Below are 24,135 nucleotides of genomic sequence, written 5' to 3'. Positions count from 1 at the left end.
GTATGATCTCGTTAGCATTTGTTCAGGATATTTAGGAATATTTTACTCTAGAGAACAACTTCAATAGGACTTATTTAATCAAAAGCTATTAACTCTGTGTGTGTGTGTGTGTGTATTGCTCACTTACAAAATGTCATCCTTGACCTTGGGCACCACTGCTGTAGTCTTGGTTTAAGATCCTGTTGTTGAAGGTACCCTCTGGCATTCTTGGGGTTGGATTCCTCCTTGTGTGATCTGAGGCTGTAGCATGAAAGCTGAGGTGTAGAGACCCCTGGATAATGAAGTGTCGGTGATGAAGTCCACAACTCTACCTGGAAAAACAGCCACAGAACTACCTTTTAAATTTCATTTTACTATACCAGTTTTATTTCTCACCAAGACAATTAAAAGAAGCAATATCACTTATTATATAAAAGCAGAAAAATGTAGGACTAGAGGATTTTTCCTCTTTAGATTATATGTAAGCAAAGGAAAAGAACTGCTGGCTTATAAAATTGAGATATGAAATCAGAAGTGACAATCTTTGCAAGAAAGAGGTTTAGAAGGACTGTTGATCCTATCAGTTTAAAAATTTATTAAATATTCTGCAGAAAATCACTTTGTCTTCTTAGCAATATTTGGAATTTTGGCTTTGGCTTTTTTCATTTGGTGATTTTAAAATGTGAATATGCTGAGAAAAATTGAATGTAGGAGTCTTGGTGTTTACTGGCTCATAAGTGATTTATACTGTCTAGAAACCTAATAATTAAATAATCAGTGACTCAGTTTCTCTGTCTACAAAATGAATCATCAATATTATTACCAATATGTGAATCACCAATATGATTGTCACTTTTAATTTTTTTTAATTATTTGTGACAGAGGTGCTGGGGATTTAACCTGTGACCTCATGTATGCTGGGCAAGTGGTCTACCACTGATCTGCATCCCCAGCTCATTTATCATATATTTTTTTTGTTGTTCTTTAAAAATTTTTGTTGTTGTTGTAGATGGACACAATACCTTCATTTTCTTTATTTACTTTTATGTGGTGCTGAGGATCAAACCCAGTGCCTCACACATGCCAGGCGAGCGCTCTACTACTGAGCCACGATCCCAGCCCCTGTTTTTTGTTCTTAAAGAAATGCTGGCATATCCAGTAGAAAAATGAGAACAAATATTTTATATTAAGCCTTTTGACCAGTCAAATTATTAGTAATTCACTTTTTCTTTGGTCATTATCCAGTGATATCTCTGGCCAACAGATGAACCTTCTTCTGATGAAGTCCTTGGATGCCCTGGAGAACTGCTGCTTTGACGCTGGTCTTGAATACAAGTACGTAGTTTCCATTTCCTCTCTAACAGGTACTTAGAGGCTGACCCCATACCTACATGCTATGGTGAAATAGTTGCAGGATCCGATCTTGAATTTCTTAGTAGAGAATTTTCAGTCAAAATCATATTTTTAAAACCCTGTCATTAGAGCTTACTTGTTTTGAAAACCATGTTTCTGCAATAGTGTACTTAAATACAGTGCAGCAAATATCATTTCGTGGCTTAGTCTTTGTACTGTTAACACCTTTGTTGTGGTTTACTTTATCATATAAGGCATGTATCTGAGGACCTGAATACATGACTTAACCTTTTAAAAGATCTGTCGAAGTCATTTGAATTTGATTGCGCTTCAGAGCCTTTGAATGGTGATTTATATTTCTCTCCGTAACCTATTGGCTGAGGGAATTAAAATGGCAACACACGTTTCTTAGTCCCAACCTCCTTTACCTAAGGAGCCCTTTCCTCCCGGCAGACCTCATGCTTTTTCAAGACTTTGCCTATTAAACTGAATAGCTTAAAATTGAAATCATTTTCTCATTCCAGCGATGAAAGATGACAAATAAAAGAGAAATAATCAGAAGAGGTTAAAACAGTATTAAGCATCCTCATTTAATTAGCTATTTAATGTTTCAACTGACTTGTGTGGATGAATACATGGTTCCATTAGGCTTTTGGAAATATCGACACCACTGAGGACCTACACTGCACCTTTTTTGGACTTCCACATGTTTTGGAACCTCAGGCTTAAATTCTCTGGAGCTCATTGTTTCTAGGAAATGCAATAGAGAATAAGCACCAATCTCTAGTTTATTAGCTCATTTAACTTTTGTGATTATGGACACTGTTCAGTTAAGTCAGTGTTGACATTTCTGGCCTTTAGTCGCTTACAATCTAAAGCTACATTCATTCAATCTAGAGCCTGTTAGATTCAGACCAACAAAGGAATAAATGAATTGGTGAAAGAGGTGCAGGTATAAAGGATTTTATCATGAGCAAACAAGTCAAATGTCCACTTAGGGGGTGATAGTTATGAAATCTTCACCATGTGCAGGTAAGATTTATGACACTCACCCAGTTTATCAAGAAACACTTTGGGGATCAAGTGACATGTTAAGATGTGGTTTCAATATGAGAAAAGAGTTTGATGGCATGGTTGAAATCTCTTGAATATAGAAAATGATTAATGGGGGTTATAGGGACATATAGCTGTTATTTGGGTTGAGTGAAGAGTTGAGATTTTTAACCTAATGCACGCATTGATGTTGTTGCTTCTTACAACCAAGGAATGAGATATTTTTGTATTTTTCCTCCTGATCCCCTCTCCAAAAATGTTCATCATAGCTATATTTCAGGATATTATGAACGGGGAAAAAATTGCAATTAAGATTCTGTATATTTTCAGCCAGTTGGAAAAATCTCTGGAATGACTTTCATGTATTGTACCCATTTGTTTTCTGGAAAGTTCTTTGAATGTAAGGAGAACTGTGGGATAGTGGACTTATCCACATTACAAATATTTATGCACTTTAAAACTTCACATGTTAAAGCATATTTAACTTTAAACTTCATTTTTGTTTTTAATAAAATTCTTGTTTCTCCCTTCTTACATTCTTAATGAACAACTGAAGTGGGGAGGGGGAAGAAGGTTGGGCCTGTCCAGGCTTAAATTCTCTGGAGGGAAGCAGAATAGAGAAATTTCCCACCTCTTTAGTGAAAACTTCCTTGTTTATCAGAGCCCGTTAGAAGCTCAGGGATTCAAGAAGCCCTTCCTATATCCTTTCCTGTAGCTGATGAAGTTTAGCATTTTCTCATCCCTGATGCTTTATGGATGTCAGTCCTATGTGTGTAGTTCTGCTTTTGGTTTCGGCTTCAGCTGACACTTACTGAGCAGTAAGTACATGCTGAACTAGGCATTTCCATATCTGTTTCTCATGTAGTTAGGTCCTTATCAGAACCTAAATGTGGTGCTAAAGCAAGAATCGTCATCACTTTATGGTTAAAGAAAATGAATCTCTGATGGAAGACCTTGTTCAAGGCCATAACTAAATAAGTGGCCCAGGTAAAAGAAAAACTTAGTTCATCTCAATTCAAAGCCATTTTTTTCTCTCCTGCATAGTACAGAGTGGAGAACACATTTCAGTAGAAAGCAATTTGACATTTGACAGTATGATGTTTTGCTTACTTTTTTTCTGACATGCAAGTGTTGTCTACCATTATCTAAAAGTTCTTTTTTCTGCTTTTTAACCAGGCTCAGGACTGAATACCGTCTAGCTAGTGGTGTAAAGTACTCCTCTGTTTAATGAGATTGTAGGAGTCTAGGGCAGTCTTCCCTCCAGTGAAATAGTGGAAACATTACTGGGAGGTGGTTAATAGATCTGGGAGTGCGCTACCTCAAGTGGTAGAATTCACCCAGAGCAAATTCGCCATGCTTCCCTGATTTAATGGACAAGTCCCTGCTGAGAGAGCTGAGCACCTGGGCCGGCTGATATTTGTGGTCCTAGCACTAACCTTCTGCTGCCATCTAGTGGTGGCTCATTGGGCCATTGTGATCCTCACAGCCCTATTGAGCTTTGGTTAATTACTATTGAGCTTTTACAAATACAATCACATTTGTATAGCACTTTGTAAAGGGCAAAACGCTATACAAATGTTAACTGTTATTAGAACTAATTATGAGATGGCCTTGTACTTAATCTGCAGGATTGTCAACAATAAACTAGGGAATTAACGATTCATCTCTGGTTAGCTTAGGTAAATATATCATCACATCTCAGTTGATATAACAACATATATCAGAATTGCATTGCATTTCAGGACTTATCTTCTTGGTAATATTTTAATATTCTCTGGTAAGAGATTCAAACAAATAATGACAATAGAATACAGAATTTTAAAACTTAAATTCTGTGTCATTTGTTAGCAATCTTATTGTTAGAAATTCCAAATGCTCAATTTTATACCCAGTATTATAATTTATTTTTATTTCACTAGTCCGAGACACCAATACTTCTCCCTCCCCACAAAGGACAATAAAATGGGAAAGATACCTCTGCCCAAGTTATTCTTGATTTAGAGCTGACAGGCATATCAAAAAGAGCCTATAGTGAAGCAAATGTGTGAAAATGGTGAACTGATCCCCTGGGGGAATCTTTATGACTTAGAACAGAAGTAAGCCCATTCAAATATTGGAGATTTAGAAATTAGAAGGAATAAAGCTTTAGTAATACCTTCTAGGTACTTACTGGAAAATGTAGACGGAACCTATTTAGAAGGTCAACTGATACACACTATCTGACATTCATATTGGCATACACACACACACACACACACAGTTAGGTTGTATATTCAGCAGTCAATTAACTGATGTTGTCACCATGAATCATAACCTTGCCTAAGAATGATAATAATTGCTATAATAATTTTTAGGTTGATGTGAACTAGGAACTAAGATGTCTTTTTCTAAGTCTTTGTACCTGTATATCTTGGGATGTTAAAGGAGGAGCTTCAGTCCAGGGGATAGAGATTCTTGTGAGCCCAGGATTGCTTGAAAAGGAGGACCTAGACACCTATTTAGAAAAATAAGCCCCAATTCTTACTTGCATGAACTTGAGAAGTCCTTTCTTTCTTTTTTTTTTTTTTTTGCGGTGCTGGGGATCAAACCCAGGGCCTTGTGTTTGCAAGGCAAGCACGCTACCAACTGAGCTATCTTCCCAGCCCTTGAGAAGTCCTTTCTAAACACAAACACAGCCGCTGTCTTCCTTAATTTAAATGAGTATGGCAGGAAATAGAATTAATATTTTCATATTTTCTTGATTGAATCTTAAATATGTACAGCTAATTTTACCACTCAAATTTTGCCTACGACCATACATTGGCATCAGCTCTTCTGTTTTCTTTTTTTCATTTTTAATTTTTTTCCTCCTGTGGATATTTTCATCACTCTAGACTCTAACAATTCTTTATTTGGTTAGTTTTTCAGTTTTTGGCTAATATTGGTCGAGTGCCATAGATACTCTAGTGCGGAGAAGCAGGTATATGCCCCACCTCGTGGAACTTGCAGGGTATGGAATAGAGAGAAATCAAACAATATTCCAAATAACCCACATCAGAACTTACAATTAAAATTGTAGAAAGTGAATTAGTACAGGGTGCTGTGGGAAAGTATTAAAGAGATTCCCTGCTGGGCCAGAGGAGGTGTCCCTGAGGAAGTAATATTTGAAATCTTAAGCATAAGTAGCAATTACATAGTCAAAAGTGAGAGCAAAAGTCAAATTTGTCAAAGTATTAATGAGATTGTGTCTAATTATATCTTTGATCTAATTCTGTCAAGCTTTTATATGTATCAGTATAGAAAGATGGCTAAAACACTTCCCAGTAGATTCTAAATTAAAATAAAGACTTTAAATCCATACTAATCAAGACCGGCCTTTTTTCCTTTGGAAATATGATTTGTTTCCAAAGCATGCAGTGTTCAGATGTTAGATGTTGATTTAACTGGTTGGAAATGCATTATGCTAGTTGAGCTTGTTAAGTTCTTGTAAGCTGTAACAGCAGTTCTGCCGGGCGAATGATGGATGATTGCTGCAGAAGCTTCTTTACAAAGGATTTTCTAATGCCAAATTGTTAGGCAACAGAAACTAGAAAATCATGCTGAAGATACATTGCCTTCTCATAAGCATCCTATCATGGTATCATGCAGGGCACCGACAGGGGCCTTAGGTTTGGCAGATGAATCAGAAGGCTGTGAACCTCAATTCCCCCATTCATGCTCTCCTGGAAGCTCTTTGTGCAGTCTCGAACAAATTCTGAAGCTTGTCCATTTTTCTGGGTGTCTACTATCATATTTGGATGCTCTGTTCACACAGAGGTGTTGGAGGATGTAACTAACATGCTCAAAAAACAATGAGGTTCTTGACATCAGCCAGGGGTATAGATGACATTTAAGGGAAAAATGATGTAACATATGGACATTGAAGTAAGTTATTGGGGAAATGCCCTGAAATGTCTTAAGCAGCACAAAGCTTGATGAGAGGTGAGCCAAACCAAAGCCAGGGGAATTTCTGGAAGACTCAGCATTTTCTCCAGTGAAAAACTAGGAATGATGACCGACTATTTTTGAAAAGGAAAAAAATCTCCACAATCTGCATTATCTTACCATACTAACTTGAAGTTTTCTGAGAGAACAATTCTTCTCTTTAAATGGTATGTATTCTTCTAGGAGGAATGCAGCACAAAGCCCCAGATTCCAATTGAATTGTCACATGGGTAACTTTTGACAAGCCTGTCATTTGTCCATTTTCTCTTCTGACCCAGTGGTACTCTGAGAGATCAGAGGGGAGAGAAGGATTAATGTCATTGTGCACAGATGAATACACAGTTTCTTTAAGAAAGAAATTCCTCTTGTTGAAGTTGACTGGGAAACATGAAGCACTTAGCAGTACCTCATAATCATGCCTTGCATTTATCTCCCCTGTTATTAGTCAGATGTCCACAGCCCAGATCTTGAAATTTAGCCTTTCTCTCTGAGTGCAAATAGTCACAGTGTATTCAACACAAGCAGGTAAAGGACGGGTACAGCATTTCTATAAGGGCAGAAACAGAGCTTTTTCACATCTTTACTCTCATCATAGAACTAAAGTCAAACTTTTTGATGTTTTTGTCCGGTGGGGACACAGCACTAGCATGGGCCAGGGATACCTGTTTTGACATCAAGTTTTCCTGTTGAGGGAAGAGGTGGGTGTACCTGGCATGAGTCATGGGGTGCACCTACATGCAAGGCAGATTTAGAATCCTCAGAGCTTGCTCAGGTTTCAGAGCCCATGGTAAGTGGAGAGCAGTCATATAGATTTCATGTGACCCTAACCCTCATCTTTTCTGGCACCCAAGCACTGGCTGTATATTGGGAGTTGGACTTGTACTGTCTCTCATGAGCCACAGCAGCCAAATGGAGTCCCGAGTTCATGTGGCTGCGTCGCTTCGGAGGCTGTCCACGTACCTAGATGATAGTGGGAGTCAGAGCCGAACATTTCAGGAGGTAAGAGTTGAAGGTGACATTTTTCTTCCCTTTGCTACCTTTTGTTTTCTTGTTGTTGCTTGTTTTCTACTTCTCCTATTGGGGTAACCCTGTAAATTAAATTCTTTTTCAATTCCAACTGAGATAAGGAGAAAATCTGAGCAGCAAGCAACCTATATTAGATCATGAGGTTTTCAAATTGTGCGGCTGTATAAATCAACTTAGACTTAAATGTGGCATATGAGATAAGAGCCGTCAGTGAATGCAAACCCTAAGTCAGCATCACCAGCAGGCACTTCCTAAGAAGAGCTGCAATTTCTGGAAGAAGGTTAAATGGAGATTTTTAGAATTGTGCTCAAGTCAAATGTAACTTTAAAAAATAGCCAGGAATAAGCTTAAGAAACTGTAGATGGGAAGGCATTTGATTTTTTTAAAAAATGCCCACTAGCATGAAAAATTGAGAAAATTCCCTTTACCACACTTAATGGAAAAGTTTTTTCTGTCGTGGTACAAAAATATGCAGAATTGGAGTTGGTGTGACGCCGTCCCCGTGTGTTAGCCGCGGTTGGATGGAATGGTCCAGGCAGGTGGCTTGCCAGTCAGCTGTGCCCAGGTGAAGCTGAACTGCCTGTGCCCTGGGAGGAGCAGGGGATGACCTCAAGGCCGGCCAGATTCTCCTTCTCATTAGAGCAGATTCTGTTTTGCCCCAGCCTGCCCACCAGCTATTGATGAGCACATAATGGCTGCTGTGTTTCCCGCTCCCTCCTCTGCTTTCAGCAATGGGACTTGTTGAATTGGTGAATTTCTTTGGGGCACAGAGGGTTGAAGTTTTGTTCTAAGACATGCACTACATTTCCATGTTTAAAGCAGAGCAGAGCATGACTTTAAAGTACCTATTTTTTTAAGCCAAAGGAGAAAATCTTGTGACCAAGGAACAATTTGATTAATAAATAAAAGCAAGGTTTTTATAACTGATGCATCTGTCTGCCTTGATGTTTTGATTTATAGGCCTCAAGCAAGCAGGGTTTTTTTTTTTTTCCTCCACCTCTGATGTTTTATTATCCAATTTCTGCCTTGGGAACTGCTTATATTTTTCATGCATCAATCAGTGCTAGGAGTTGAATTTTCCACTTTATCTTAACATCATTCTTATAAGGAAGGGTTTTTATTATGAAAATATGAGGTAGCAGGGAGCGGGTAATTAACCTTGACTTGCAGAAATTGAGACCCAGATTGAGTGACTTGCTCAGTTACTCGACTGGTAAGTGGTCAGTTTGGGACACATACCCGAGTACTGTCTCCACTCTCAACATTCTTTTCTTTTTATCTATTTTTGTGTACTTGTTCATTTGTTTATTCATACATTCAGTTTCCTTATTAAGTTTTAACACCAGGACGATGAAGTAGGTAGTGTCACCTCTATTTTACATAATTTATGTTACTCCCAAACCCATGTTCCTGCTCTAGTCATGCCCCATTACTTCTCCTAGGGAATCTTAATGGAGCTTCTCTTCTCTGAGCTGCCTCTCCTGTTGGCCTTGGATGGAGCTCATGGCAATTAGTGGCATTCACTGCTGGTGTACATCTGTCTCCCTCTTCTAATGATAGGTGCTGTGTCCTAGCAAGGAACCTTTTGGACTTAGAGACTAAAGACCTGGATGTGAATCCTACTCTGTCTGCTAGCCATTTGATCCTCAAAGCCCTGATTTAAGAAGTAGGGATCACGAATGCCATCATGACATGTTGTGAAACATACTAATAGAAGTTAGGCAGCAAAACAGGGCCTAGTCTGTGGGGAATGCATTTGAATTCAATGCTTCTGCTGAGAAGTTTAACAAGAGTATCTGTGTCAACTGAGCCGTGTTCTTTTGTTTTTGCTGTATTAAGAAACATTTTCTGTTGTATTTTCCTCTCAGGTGCTCGCTTACACCCTCAGCTGTGTGTGCACATCAGCATTCAGTGCCGGTATCATTGAGGCCACAGAGGCTGAAGAGACTATGAACAAGCTTCGGCTGTTAGTGGAGAACAACCAGCAGGTTGGAACGTCTTCCCTGATTATTGCTCTCCATGGGTCTCCTGCTGCAACCCAGGCCTGCTTGTGCCTGACTCTGAGCTAGACCAGAAGGGGAGATTTCCTGTCTGGCACTGGGGAGCTCCTAACTATTCTTTTCTCTCACCACCGTAGCCAACAGTCACACATCTTTTTCTCTATCTCCTATCTCTCCCTTTGTGGACATGTCTTTTTCTTTGCTTCAGAAAGTTTTGATAGGCTTTTTTCCCTCTCTCCAGCCATTGCCGTGTATTTTTAAAGTCTTAACATCTGTGGCTCAGGAACATAAGGGTCGTATAAGGCTAGATGCAAACATTTGGAAAGGCAGGAATACATAAGAGGGTTCTGAATCAAGTCAAACTTTAGCAAATCCAGGGTAGAAAAGCTCTGTTCATGACTGAATATGTGCAGAGAGATTTAAGTACCTATAAATTAAGTAGCCTTAAAATGATCCCTTTGAAATACTATTCAGCCTTAAAAAGGAAGTTCTGATTAACCAATCATGAGAGCAATACTGCACAGTTCCCGTTTATTTGAGGTACTTAGAATAGTCAAACTCATAGAGACAGCAAGTAGAACGATGAGCCTGGTGAGGTAGTACACGCCTGTATTCCCAGTGACTCGGGAGGCTGAGGCAGGAGGATCATGAGTTCAAAGCCAGCCTCAGCAACTTAGCAAGGCCCTGAGCAACTCGGCAAGACCCTGTCTCAAAAAACAAAATGGGATGGGGATGTGGCTCAGTGGTAAGTGCACCTGGGTTCAATCTCTGGTACCTCCCCGAAAAAGAGAAAGAAGGTAGAATGGTGGTGGAGTGTGGAGTCAGAGGCTGCAGGGAGGAAATGGGGAGTTACTGTTTGATGGGTGCTGAGTTTCCAATTTTCAAGACAAAAAGAGTTCTGAGATGATTGTACTATAACATGAATGTATTTAATGTCACTGAACTGATGATATTCATGGTTAAGATGGTAAATTTTATGTGGATTTGGCTAAAATAAATTTTTTAAAAAATTCCCTGTAATTATACATGCCATAGAATGTCCCCAGTTGGATTTTATTTATTTATTTGTTTATTTATTTTTAAAAAGGTTTCTCCACAGTCTTTATATTGGCTATAGTGGGTTATGACAAAATTCACTGATTTAAGGTTATAATGGGCTTGCTACAGTGTTATGGGTAAAGCCTGCTCACTTACATTCAGAATATGTTGCTCAATTGTGCAGTATTATTTACCTAAATTAAACTACTCACGGCAGCTAAATTCCTTGCAATGAAACTGCAGTCTCTATTACCAACCAAAGTCTAGATTTAAAAAAAAAAAAAAAAAAAAAAAGGGCTGTGATTTTTTTTTTTTTTTTTGGTGGGGACAGGGAGTGGATGACAGAACATATAAGTAGGATTAGGAGACACTAAAAATGTTCATTTTGGCATGTATATAAATACATCTATGTATCCTGATCTATGTCTTTCTTTTTCTCATGCCCTGTTTTTATTTATTTACACCAGACTTCGGGTTTTGCCTTGGCATTAGGAAATGTAGTTCACGGTTTGTCTCTATGTGGGCATGGCAAAGCTGAAGACTTGGGCAACAAACTTCTCCCTGGATGGATCAGAACTGTTCTAGCAGAGGTAGAGGTCACCTCCTATATGCTACTTTATATTTTTATAAAGAAAAAAGAACTACTTTATTGGACAATTTATAAGAGCTGCTAAGATACATACATAGTTTAACAATAAAAGAAGAGGCAATTTCAAATGAAAGAGATGTGTGTATTTTTAATCCCTTATATATAATGCATTCTGTCAACCAATATGGTATTAAAAAAAAAAAAACTATTTTGTCACTATTTTAATTTTAAAACAGCAGTATGCTTTAAAAAAAAAAAATAAAAGCAAGAAGCCAGTCATAAGCTAACAACTTAATCTATTTGTTTTATAGTCTGTTGCCATTTTTGTTTCAGTTATTCAGATTTTGTTGATTCTACCAACGTTGTACCATTTTGGCCTTTTATTTCTCTCTGTTATTAAGTTTTGTAGAATGCCCGCCTGGGACTCCTCCCTCCTGACACACTCTGTTGCTTTGTTTCCAGGGCACTCCCACAATGCTTTGTCTGGCAGCTCTGCACGGCATGGTGGCCTTGGTAGGCTCCGAAGGGGATGTAATGCAGGTAAAGAAAGGAACTATCAATTGGGAAGAATCTAAAAGTGGACATAGCCACAGAAGGGCAATTCCTGTTGTCTTAGTATGCTAACGATAGAATATGTGCTCATAGTAATACTTCTACTGGACTTTTCAATGCCTTGCTCTCTGATAAAGTGCTCTTGGCCAAGAATTCTTTATGTGGAATTTGATGGTTGTTTCATTTGGCTTGTAGGAGTTAAACCTGGTCAATGTAAGTACTTGCCACAAGTTTCCCTGCCTAAGAAAAGTGATTAAATGATAAGGAATTTCAGTAGTCATGCACAAAAAACCTCTGTTTGCATCCATAATGTCTACGTTTATATCTGTGTTTATATCTACATTTATATCTGTGAATAAGGAATTTCAATAGTCATTCACAAAAACCTCTGTTTGCATCCATAATGTCTATGTTTATATTCTTTCACTTCAAAATGTTTTCATAGTGGACATGAATCTGTACATTTATATGTAATTCTAAAGGAGTTACTTTGTTCACACAGTGAAGTTTACTGAGTGACTACTGTGTACTACACTGCACAGGGACTAAAAAAATAATCACAAAGAAACATGGGCACTGCCTTTGAGGAGTGTGTTTGAATTATACATGTCTGTCCTTATAAGGACATATGATAACAATATTCCATTGCTTAGAAGATGATCGCTCATGCACTGGGAATGTAATTATTTACTTCAGGGGTGACAGGTGGTGATGGATATTTCTCCTTGTTCTTTCAGCTGAAGTCAGAAGCCATACAGACTTCACATTTTCAAGGCAGACTTAATGAAGTCATTAGAACTTTAACTCAGGTGAGAAGAGAAATCTAAAATCCGTGGGTGGAAAAACAGTTCTCTTCCTTGTTGTTTGTCTGATAATATAATACAAAATTTACCTGGAAAATGGGGGGGAAATCTCTGGTTTTGTACTGAGTTCAAGGGGCATTGGAGAGTGCCATATGATCCTGTATTCACTGAAAAAAATCTACTGCCATGGTGTGGATGTGGGGGAAAAGTCACACTCATACATTGCTGGTGGGGCTGCATATTGGTTCAGCCACTCTGGAAAGCAGTATGGAGATTCCTCAGAAAACTTGGAATTGACTCACCTTTTGACCCAGTTATCCCACTCCTTGGTTTATACCCAAAGGACTTAAAGTCAGCATACTACAGTAACACAGCCACATCAATGTTTATAGCAGCTCAATTCACAATAGCTAGATTGTGGAACCAACCTAGATGCCCTTCAATAGATGAATGGATAAAGAAATTGTGGTATAGATACACAATGGATTATTATTCAGCCATAAAGAAGAATAAAATTATGGATTTGCAGATAAATGAATGGAATTGGAGAATATTATGCTAAGTGAAATAAGCCAGTCCCTAAAAACAAAGGCCGAATGTTTTCTCTGATAAGTGAATGATGATAAATAATGGGGGCATAGTGGGGGGGTGGATGGGTAAGAGAAGAATAGAGGAACTTTGCATTGTTTAGAGGGAAATGAGAGTAGGGAGGGGGCAGGGGTAGGAAAGATAGTGGAATAAGACAGACATCATTACCCTATGTACATGTATATTGCACAAATTGTGTGACTGTACATCGTGTACAACCATAGAAACAGAAAGTTAGACCCCATTTGTATATAATGAATCAAAATGCAGTCTGTAAAAAAAAAAAAAACTGTCCCTGGAAAAAAGAGAAAGTCGGCATTTTCTTAAGGTAAGTTGGTATTGATTTCTCTTACCAATTATAACCTGAACCTGTAAGGAATACTAGGCCCTCAGGACAAGGAAAACTGGAAGGTGATCCAGGGACAGGGCAGATATCCATGAAGAATGGTCAAGAGACACTAATTCAGAGAACACTGATAAAATATTTGGGTAAATTATTGTCATTATAACAATGACAATGAACTTATTCCTCTGCTAAGAAATGTTTTTATCCTTTATGATTTTTATTTTTAAAAAATGACTATTGCATAAAATTCAAAGCTATTGAATGAAAGAAGCTTAAAAAAAAATCACCGGTGTTCCTTCAAACCTGAAGCAGCTGCTGCTAATATTTGACCATATTTTTCTTTAAGCATTCTTACTTTGTTTGCATAGTTGGTAGTCTTTCTTTATATAGAACTTTATATTTTTTTATTTTCATTTAGCATATTTGTTTTCATTCTTATGAAATATGGCCAATTATAATATCTACCACATAAAAGAGTTTTAGTAATTCATGCTTTTTAAAAGCAAACATAAATCTCAGGACTTAAAAACTCTTTTGCATACATGAATATGAATAAGCTCAAAAAAGAATTCAGAAACAAGTTGCTATAACTTGGGAGAAAAAAATCTATTGTTGGGGTAAAGTCTCACATTTTAAGCTATTATTTTAAAAATACTTGTTTTGAATGATGTAGCATAGGACATTATTTAAAGAAGAGAACAAAATATTATCTCCTTCTAGTTTTAGAAGTATGTTCATTTTAAGCAACTTTTCCTTCTTTTCTACATTTTAAATTTTCTTTCACTATTTTCTTAATATTCCTTTGAGACCAGGCTAACTCAGTGGAACCTGGGAAAAAAACCATTAGTACTTTCTGTCATGATTGATTAATCAACGAGTTAATTGATTCATTCAGTAATTCAGCAACCACTTGTTGAGCACCTCTGTAACTTAGGTTTAGTGGTTTAGTGTTCAAGACACATGAAATCTTATTTTGTCATAGAACTTCTACTTACTGGCCAAGATATTACCTCATAAAAGATTAGCGACTTTCTATAGATGGACTTATTGAATGGAGCTTGGATCTTGCCCATTATTGAACTGTTATATTTTCATCTCTAGGTCACCAGTGTCTCTGGGGCGATTGGACTTCAGTCAAATGCAATCTGGCTTCTAGGACATCTACATCTCTCTACTCTGTCCTCAAATCAAAGCAGAACCTCTGGTAAGATTAAGGTCCTAAAACACTTGAGCTGAAAGAAGTAATTGCTGATTCAGCCTCTGTATTTTGTTAAGAGCACTAATCTTCACATTAACTCTTAGTGGTGGGTATGACCATCTCTGTTTTTTGTCAGAGTGAGATGGGTGTGGAGAGGCTATCTGATTTGCCGTGGGTCATGTGGTAGGAAGTTGTAGTTGCTCTCCAAATCCCATGTTTCTTCACTCCTCTTTGCCTCTCTTATAGTGTAGACATTCAGTCTAACTCCCATATTTTACAAATGTAGAATCTAAGACTCAGGAAGATTATGTGATTTACATATAGAGTTAGTTGAGTGACAAATGCAGAAATGAGGAGGCAGGCCAGTGAAGCTCAAAATAGACTATTTTTATTTTACTAGATGTAATGGTATTACGTTTCATTAAAAGTCTCCTTATGTATGACTGGAGTTTTTCTGGATCCTGGTTTTATAAAAATAATGGGATAAGTACATTTAAAGATGTGCACCTTGATGGTCTTGGAACTGAAATCCTTGGTCTTAACAAAGCCTTTTTTATTTGTAGCTTTTTTTACAAAAGTAATAAAAATATTTATAACCTCCACATACTTAATTTACGTTTGTACTTGAGATTTTCTGGGGAAGGCATCACTGTTAATACATCTGCTCTTTGCTCTATGTAGAATTTGGATCCATGGGCTATCTTGAACCCAGGTCAGAAAGGTTTAGGTACCAAAGATTCATCATTAAAACTTATTTCACTTTTCCCTGAAAGATAGTCTGCTGATAGTATTACCATAAGCATAGGCTATTGTGATTACTACTTTCTCCCTTCTGTTATTCTGTAGCTACAGGATTAGGACATTGGTGCACAGCTTTCCCAACATAATTAACTTTAGAGAGTGGGAAGTTGGCATATTAAAATGGGAAGATGATAAAGAAAACAGTCATGCTGGAAACCCTTGGTATTGCTAGTTTTCAGAATCTTACTCGGTATCCTGGTTAGATACCATATTTATGTCAGGCCTTTGATTTTTATGTAGGCTTTTAATTGTCCTATTATGGGCTGCTTGGTCTGGCCCACATATACTCAACTCAGGTCATAGTGAATCATCTTATACCCAGGATCTTCTGAACAAGATGACTGGTCTGGAAAAATACAGCTACTTGTTCCTGATGGAATTTTCCAACTGAGCCATTTATTGCAGTAAAAACCATCTCATGAAACAGTTATGGGGGACTGGGAGGAAAAGGATTTAGGAGACTCTCAGGACTCAACTAGTATAAATGTCACTGCCTCCCTGTTCCAGGTCAGCAGCTACACCTGCCTATTTGTACATGTTGGTCACTTAAAGGTCTCTGTCTTAGGTAAGAGACTGGTGCTGTTTATACTGGTTGTTGAATTTCCAAGGTTCATATCTGATTCTGCATGTCCTGAAGTGGCCCCTAGCATAGTGTTCTAAGCCTAGAAGTCCAGCCGACTCCTTGCTGATCCTGAGGAGTCACTGGATTGGGACTCACCGATGTAACATTGTAAAAAGGATTTTTAAAAACCACTTCAGTCAAATGTTCATCCTCTGATTTTTTTTCAGCCTCTGCTAGGTTTGCCACCATTTTAGATTTGCCTGTATAGCTTAAGTGATTACTTCAAGGCCAGTCACTTAATCTAATAGAATTAGTTGCAGCCACAGAGTATTGTGCTGAGATTAATGGCATAAACATCTCCGCTTTGTCTCTAGGTTGATATGGCAGCATGAGATCATTATCTCTCCTTCATTAGTCCTGCCAAGTTCACTGGTTAATTTGATCATTTTCTGTCTCCACAGTTCCTACTGACTATAGCTATTTGCCTGAAAGCAGTTTTATTAGAGCAGCCATTGGCTTCTTCATTACAGGAGGAAAAAAAGGCAAGTGAGCACATATCTTGAATTTTGTCATTCTTTCTACATGTTAAGTAGGTTTGTGTGCCCTAATCATGCCTCTATGGAATTAAAACAGTACAAATCTGAAGGGGGTAGTGTTTTCTTCTGCCAAACCATCTTTCTAATAGAGATAAGAAAGAGGCAAAAACTACAGTAATTGTTCCATAAATGTACACACTTTATAGTCTCTTCAAATCACTGTCTGCAATCTTGAATGGCTCTGTGAAAATCTTAATCTTCTATTGGACCGTTTCAAAAGATACATATTACTTTTCCTGTCAATTTCAAGTGATTGTGATCTAAGAAAAGAAAACACCTGGTGCAGTTTGGATTCCAGAACTGTCTGGGAAGTCAGTCTTGTCCCTGCACCTTGTATGATCACTGTATGATCACTTGTGTTGGAGTCACTGGCTCTAGATCCTATTTTTAGTTTGTGTTCTTTTGCTCAGTACACATTTGTCCTTTGTGATTCCATGTTGCAGCCACCTACATTAGCACACAAGTCATTTGAAAATGGAGATTTAATGCCCTGCTTTAACTAGAGCCAGAGCAATGCTATGTGAGTTATCGAATACGTGTTCCATGTGAGTTATTGAATACGTGCTCCATGTGAGTTATCGAATACGTGCTCTTTAGTGATACACATACACTTTTTTGAAGCTGTAAGGAAAATGTGGGTTAGAACTGAACATGTCATGGCCCAGGCACCAGCTTCATTAATGTACTATACCTCACTCATGTTTGCTAGTTTATGCTTTCTTGGTTAGGCAAAATGAGTCCCTGTATTGTAGCAAGATTATTATGATTATGGAAATAAAAATGTTTTTAAACACATCAAAATAAAAAACTAGAAGAAATCTGGAGGAAACAGTTTGATTAATGAAGGTCATGGAAGAATAAAATCTCACCATTGGAAAGGAATTTAAAGGTTACCTTGTCTGATTTCCCACTGAGTACAGTAATCCTGGAGCTTCCAGATTATGAATAATCACCATAGCCTGGAGACACATTCCTTTAGTTTCTGGAGTTCTAGTATATGTGATATTGTCCTATTATTGTGAGTTAGCATTATTTGCTTTTAATTATCCTTAATAAAAATTGACATATGTCATTGTTGTACATGACACATGTTTATAAGCATTGTATGCTACATATAATGTACAAATTATTTTATTGATTATATTGCCATGAATCAAGTCTACTTAAAGTAGATATCATAAAGATATCTTCATAAGTAAGAAATTGAATTCTTACTAAATGAGCACCTAAAATTTTCTTGGCCAGAATAATACCAGCACAATATATTTTTGCTATATTTTTATTAAGTTGCTCTTTGTTATAAAATTTTAAAATGATGGTAATGTGAGATATTTCTGTGAGAAATAAATCAAAACTCCTGGGTCAAATGAAAGATTCTTTTTCTGTTCGAGTAAATAAAATGCCATTTTGAGTCCCCAGATCTGTATTTCTTGGCAGCAATGAATTTTCTCTGAATCTTCTGGGGAACTCTTGGTTAAATGTAATATTTTTATGATTATGCAGTCATGGCACAGCAGGAACTGTTCTGCTCTAAGACTTAAAAATCAGGTTGTGACTGAATTGGTGTTGTGATGTGCAGTCTCGCTGAAAGCTATTTTAAAAACTGATAAATGAAGTATTAAAAAAATGCCATATTACCAATTGGATTTTTTGGCATTTTCAGGTTGTGGGAGAGGGCTGCCTTCTTGTCAGGTTTGCTGACTAGATTCAGAGAGAAATCTATTCAGCCTTACACATTACTAATGATGACCCCAGAGGAGTGGGGGCCGTGGGAGGCTGACCTCCGCCTCCGAAGCCCATTTACAAAAACAAAACCAGACCCTGCTCTATGGGACTAAATGGGATGGCCAAAAGCGGAGGTGTGCATGCAAACGAGTGTTTTCTTCTTCAATATGTCCAGCTCATTTGAATTTTAATAACTCCCTTCTGAAGCAGCTTTTGAGTTTAAATGTCTGGATGTCACTCACCAGAGCCCAGTGGGGCTGCTGGTAGGAAGGATGACAACTTTGGTGAACTCATTTGAGGAAGAAATGGTTTTAGAGAATAAAAACCATGCTTGGTGTAGGCTGAAGGTAGTAAACTTCAGGGATGGTTTGGTTTCACTGCCTTAGTATGCTCTTTGTGACATTAACTCACGAGAGGAAAAGCGATGGGTTGTCTCGGAGCCACACTTACACCTAGATGAGATTGATCATTGTGAGTTTCATCCCGGCCAATCAAATTTGAGATAGCACACATATTAATCAGTTTGCTGAGGCTCAGGACTTTCCTCACTTGGGATACTCACTTTATACTGATGTGATAGGACACACAGGATGCTCATGGCATCCATTCCTTCACAGAGCTGGACAGTTTAAAACCATACCAAGTCAATAAACTTCATTCAGTTTCTAAAGGTTTCAGTTCATGGCTTTGAATGTAATTGCTTTTTGTGTACCGTGTGACAATCCTGTACTTCCCTGATGGCCCTGGCCTCCTCTTATCAGATGCTTCCTTACCGTTTGTGGTCATTCTCTTTTCTCTGGACATTTCTTCATTATGCTAAATTTAAAATCTTTGTTCATAATCGAATTTCTCCTGTCATGAATTATCCCTTCTGATAAATCCATCTAAATTTTTGATTCTTATGATTTTTTCTTTCTTTTCTACTCATTTATTCTTTATTTCTAATCTTTGTTTTCTCAATCTTCTAGCACATTTAGATTTCATTAAGAGTTTATCTGCCTCTTTTACAGAATATTTAAGACGTATTTAAAGTATTTAGTAAAGGTATTAATCTCTTTCTAATGCTAACATTAGGTATTTCTACATAATAGGATTATTTTTGTTATCATTCTATTACTGGGTAATGTGACTAATACTTTCTAAGCTTGTATTTTTCTATTAGGCTCTTAAGTTCACAGTAAGAAGTCTTATCTGAGAAAAGTATTTTAAAATCTATGTGATACAGTTCTTATGAATGGCATTTCCTTCGTAATATGAATTGATTGGTCAGTGATCTGTGTATATAAGTATTAGGCTTGTGCACAAATTATCAGGGGATATGTTCTCAGTCGTTTTTGGATTTTAAGCATGAAATAATTGTTGATTAGGAATCTAGCCAAAGGAACAGATTTAATGAACTGAGTATAGAATCATATGATAAAGTGGTCAACTTTTTGATGAAAATATGGAGTTGGTTGCCGAGACTATGTATAATTTAAAAATATTTTGACTTAGTAATATTTTACCTTTACAACTGTTTAAAAATAACATGAGAAATGAGTACAGGTGTAAAATACTATGTTTAAAAATGATATAAAGAAGACAAAGCGGAATGCAGGGAAGGGAAGGGAGAAAGGAATAGGAATGACAGTGGAATGAATCTAACATGAGTTTCCTATGCACATATATGAATACACCACAGTGAATTTCCACATCATGTATATCTACAAACTGGAATCTTAATTAGAATAAGACATACTTCATGTTTGTATAAATATGTCAAAATATACTGTCATGTATAACTAAAAAGAACAAATAAAATTAAATTTATAAAAGAAAAAGAACTTCCTGTAGTAGCAACACCCAGAGACAGCAACTATATATACAGCATTATATGTCCTAGATGTATGTAGGTATTATATTTGTAAAATTATTTTATATGATTTTTAAAAATTTAATGACTTTTCACATAAAAAGAGGCCTGGAGGAAGTATGAAAATTCTATAGCAGCAGTTTCTAAACATTTGTCAATAGAGATGTTTTCTATGGGTTTTATTTTTATCATTTTTATCTTTTTTTTTTTTTTTTTGGTACAAGAGATTAAACCCAGGGGTCCTTTACCACTGAGCCACATCCCCAGACCTTCTTTCAATATTTAGAGACAGGGTATTGCTGAGTTGCTTAGGGCCTTGCTAAATTGCTGAGGCTGACTTTGAACTGGTGATCCTCTTGCCTCAGCCCTCCAAGCTGCTGGGATTACAGGCATGCACCACTGTGCTGCCTATTTTTATATTTGTTGTAAACATTAAAATGTGTGGTAAGGAAAAGTCACTGATTATCCCGTGACTCTATAAATATTACCAATTTTAAATGTTACTTTTTAAATTGATGCTTTTATACATATACGTTTTACACATTTCCATACGTATATGTGTATTTGTATTTTTTAACCTAATATTCTAAACACTTTCCCATTTCTCATGTTTCTCAATAGTTAATCATTTTAAAATGTAGAATATTTTATCAAGTTGGTGAATCCTAATTAACTTAATCATTACTCTATTGGTCATTAAAATTTTCCATCATAGTGAATATCTTTATGCATGTAGCTGTCTCTCATCTGCAGTAGCTTTCCTTAGGATAAATTCTCAGCTGTTTATTAGTGGACAAGAGTCTGATGCTGTGGTGACTAGGAGAATGGCATGGCCTCTTTGCTGTTCAGAAAGATTGTGCCAGTTTTCAGTTCCTCAGTCTTTATGACTCTGCAGAGCACTGTATCATAGAGGTTAAAAGCATGGGAGCCAGGCTGCCTGAGTTCACCTCCCATTTCCACTGCTTGCTGGCTCTGTAATTTAGGTGCCTCCTAAGACCTTAAGCCTTGGTTGCTTTTGCAAAATGGAAAAAATAATTGAATCTTCTTTATGGAGTTTTGTAAGGGTTATGAGTCACTTTATATAATACTACTTAGTAAACAAATAAAGAATAAACCCCTTCTAGTTATAATATCATATTACAAAGCAAAACAAATAGATAAGCCAAAAAATGAGTCAGACTGCTTTTATTTGCATTTCATTGTCAGAAGGGATGAACATTTTTGCATATATTTACTGTTCAAGAGATTTGTATAATTAAGTTTTAGCATTTCTTTTTAAAACTTGGTATGTTTTAATTTTTAATTTTGAGGTAATGTCAAACTTACAGAAGAGTTGCAAAAATTTACAGTAAAGTTGTAAACATTCTTCTGGCTGTAAGGAAGAACTCCCATATCCCTTCACCCAGTGCCCTTCCTCAAGTTTCACTGATGACCCCACTGACATCTTTACTAGAAAAAGATCTGATCCAGAAGGTAGCTGTGCACTTACTCATCACGTCTCTTCCATCTTCTTCAATCTGGAACTGTTCCTAACTTTCATGACTTTAACATGTTTTAAGATTAGAAACCAGTTATTTTATAGAATGCTCTTTAATTTGGATTTACCTGATGTTTCTCATATTGGAGTCAGGTCACTCATTTTTAGCAGGAACATCACAGAAATGAAATTCAGATTTCCTGATGGCATCCCATCAGCTGACACATGGTATCCATCTCCCTCTACTGACCACATGATAAGGTGATGTCTCCCAGGTTTCTCCATATGACGTTACTATTTTCTTTATCATTAATAAAAAAATTTTAAATATCCTATTTTCACCCATTAGTTTTGATGTCTTTAATGTATCTTGCCTGAATTACTAGTATGATAGTTGCCAAAAGGTGATTTTTAAATTTCCATCATTCTATGTATATTATTTTAGTAGGCATTCTGTTTTAAGGAGGCCTTCTTTCCCTCTCCTCCTATCTTCCCCCCGCTCCCTTCCGTTTCATTAGTATGAGCTCTTCATTTCAAATTTTATTTATGTATTATTCAGTTGTCTTTATTATTTTGATCTTCAGATTGTCCCAGATTTGATCAGTAAGCGCTTCTTCAAGTGACTCTTGTGTCTTTTCGACATAAACCTGTGCTTCTCTGAGTTCTTTATTGCTTTATGACCCAAGAAGTTGTTCTAGGCTTATCTAGTACTATCTTCAGCCCTGTAACAACTAAACAGCCCAGGTTCCTTCTAGCAGAGAATGGTATTTAGAAACTAAGATCTGGGTAGAGTGTCTCATTGCTACTGGGAAAATATCACAGCTTTCTGGCCTGCTCAGTGGATAGAACTAGAAAATATGTTTGCTCTCTCTTTTATATCTGTGTTTATTTCCTATATATCTATTTGTATCTATCTCAATTATCACCATGAGTTCACACTGATATCTGCAGTTCCAATTCAACACCACCAGAGTTCATTCTACCTTTCTCTATTTTCATATTCTAATTCCTTCCTCTCTCAGTAAGACACCTGGCTCCCCTTATTAATAATGTATCTACTCATTCACTCAATCTTGTGTGTACCCCGTTCCCTGTCCCCGCTGGGCCACAGTCCTGCTACACCTCCTTTCTCACTCAGGTTCTCATCTTCTCTGGGTACCCTCTCCCCCTGCACCCTTGACTTGGTGGTCTACCTGGTGCTAAAGAGCCTGGGATGTTTTTGTTCCTGGGAACTCTGAATGTTGCTTTTAAGAAAATATCCTACCAACTTTTAGTATCTGACTGATGTTTTGGAATCATCAATTATTTTCAGTAACCATCCTGATGGTAGGGTAGTTTCCGGTAGAGGTCAAAGCATCTCGTAGTTCCCACAAATGTGCCTTGCTATAATTATCTCTGTCTGTGTTTTCTACTTTGTCTAGTAAAGCCTTCCTCATTGTTTCCATCTTGATTTAAACATCTTTTTTGGTGGAAGAAGATAGAGCCTTCTCCGATGTTCTTAGTTATGTTAGATTTCATATGTGATGCATTCCTATGTATCTTTCATAGTACTTCACATACATGTCATTATTCACATAATTGTTCAATTCTTTGTTTAAAGTCTTCCTCATTAGACTGTAATTTCCTCAATGGACAGGAGGAACATCTGTGTTTTATCCTAAATAGTTAGACTACCTGGCTTATAAAAGTATTCAAATACTGATATGCACATGTTTGTGTGTTTGTGTGTGTACTTAAAATAATTCTCAGCTAAGTTGTCTCTAGCAACACTGAAGATAGAGAAAGTAAAGACATGTCCGTACCATACAAGTGATGTGCAGGAGACAGAAAAAATACACACCCCGGCTGTTAGCCTGCTTGTTGCCAGAGTCTTCCTGAACTAGTAACACATGTGCATTGTGGCATTGAGATCTGATCCTCCGAGTAGCCAAAGTATGTGTGATAATGGGTCCTGTTGTAATGCATTATGTTTGGATATGCCATTTATAACTTTGAAGCTGTCAAATGGATGAGAGATTTAAAGCAACTTTGTATTTAGATTTCAAAACATCTGGATCTTTTTAACAAGTACCCCTAGGCATTCTCAGTTTCAGATCTATTGTTCATAAAGCATTACAGTATTTCTTCTTATCTAAGACACTTGTTTGAAAGGCAAAGCAGCAAAACAGGAACTGATCATTCCTGTTGTTTAGATTTGGAGTCTTTTTGTCCCATGCCAGTGATCTTTTCTCCATGGACTTTGGGACTCTCTTTCTATAACCCCTCCCTCCCAAATTTATGGAACTGCCAAATATCTTCTCTAGTCTAACAGTTACCATAGTTCCCTTCATTCCAGTTAATGTCAGAATCAGTTCTCTGCAAATATAGTGGAAATTTTTGTGTGATTCTAGTTATGCTCCTTGAAACTGATTCTCTGCCCTTTTAAATGTAGAAGATTTACTGCATTATGGACTGACATGATTTTCAAACCTATTCTCCATTTTACAAGTTCTCCTTGTTTCTGACACTTGCTTGTATATCAGGTCAATTCTAGCAAATATAGAAGCAACACGTAAAGTGTATAGTAAAGTGCTGTCATTGGCAAAAGTTCCATTGTCCTGTCAGAGGAGAACACATTGTCTGAGCAATAAAACA

The 24,135-nt window shown here is 37.1% G+C and overlaps 1 protein-coding gene across 1 annotated transcript in view; it reads left to right on the top strand.

The window, feature by feature from the left end:
• The window catches only part of Focad (focadhesin), a 299,217-nt gene that overhangs the window by 246,597 nt on the left and 28,485 nt on the right, over nucleotides 1-24,135 (top strand). Inside the window, exons 28-35 of the mRNA XM_047524416.1 lie at nucleotides 1,225-1,314; nucleotides 7,200-7,347; nucleotides 9,243-9,362; nucleotides 10,880-11,002; nucleotides 11,464-11,541; nucleotides 12,291-12,362; nucleotides 14,392-14,494; nucleotides 16,313-16,393. Of these exons, the coding sequence (XP_047380372.1) occupies nucleotides 1,225-1,314; nucleotides 7,200-7,347; nucleotides 9,243-9,362; nucleotides 10,880-11,002; nucleotides 11,464-11,541; nucleotides 12,291-12,362; nucleotides 14,392-14,494; nucleotides 16,313-16,393 (815 nt within the window). The remainder of the gene's footprint in view (nucleotides 1-1,224; nucleotides 1,315-7,199; nucleotides 7,348-9,242; nucleotides 9,363-10,879; nucleotides 11,003-11,463; nucleotides 11,542-12,290; nucleotides 12,363-14,391; nucleotides 14,495-16,312; nucleotides 16,394-24,135) is intronic.

The sequence above is a fragment of the Sciurus carolinensis genome, chromosome 14, assembly GCF_902686445.1.
Source record: "Sciurus carolinensis chromosome 14, mSciCar1.2, whole genome shotgun sequence".
NCBI lineage: Eukaryota > Metazoa > Chordata > Mammalia > Rodentia > Sciuridae > Sciurus > Sciurus carolinensis.
This window is presented reverse-complemented; position numbering and strand designations above follow the sequence as displayed.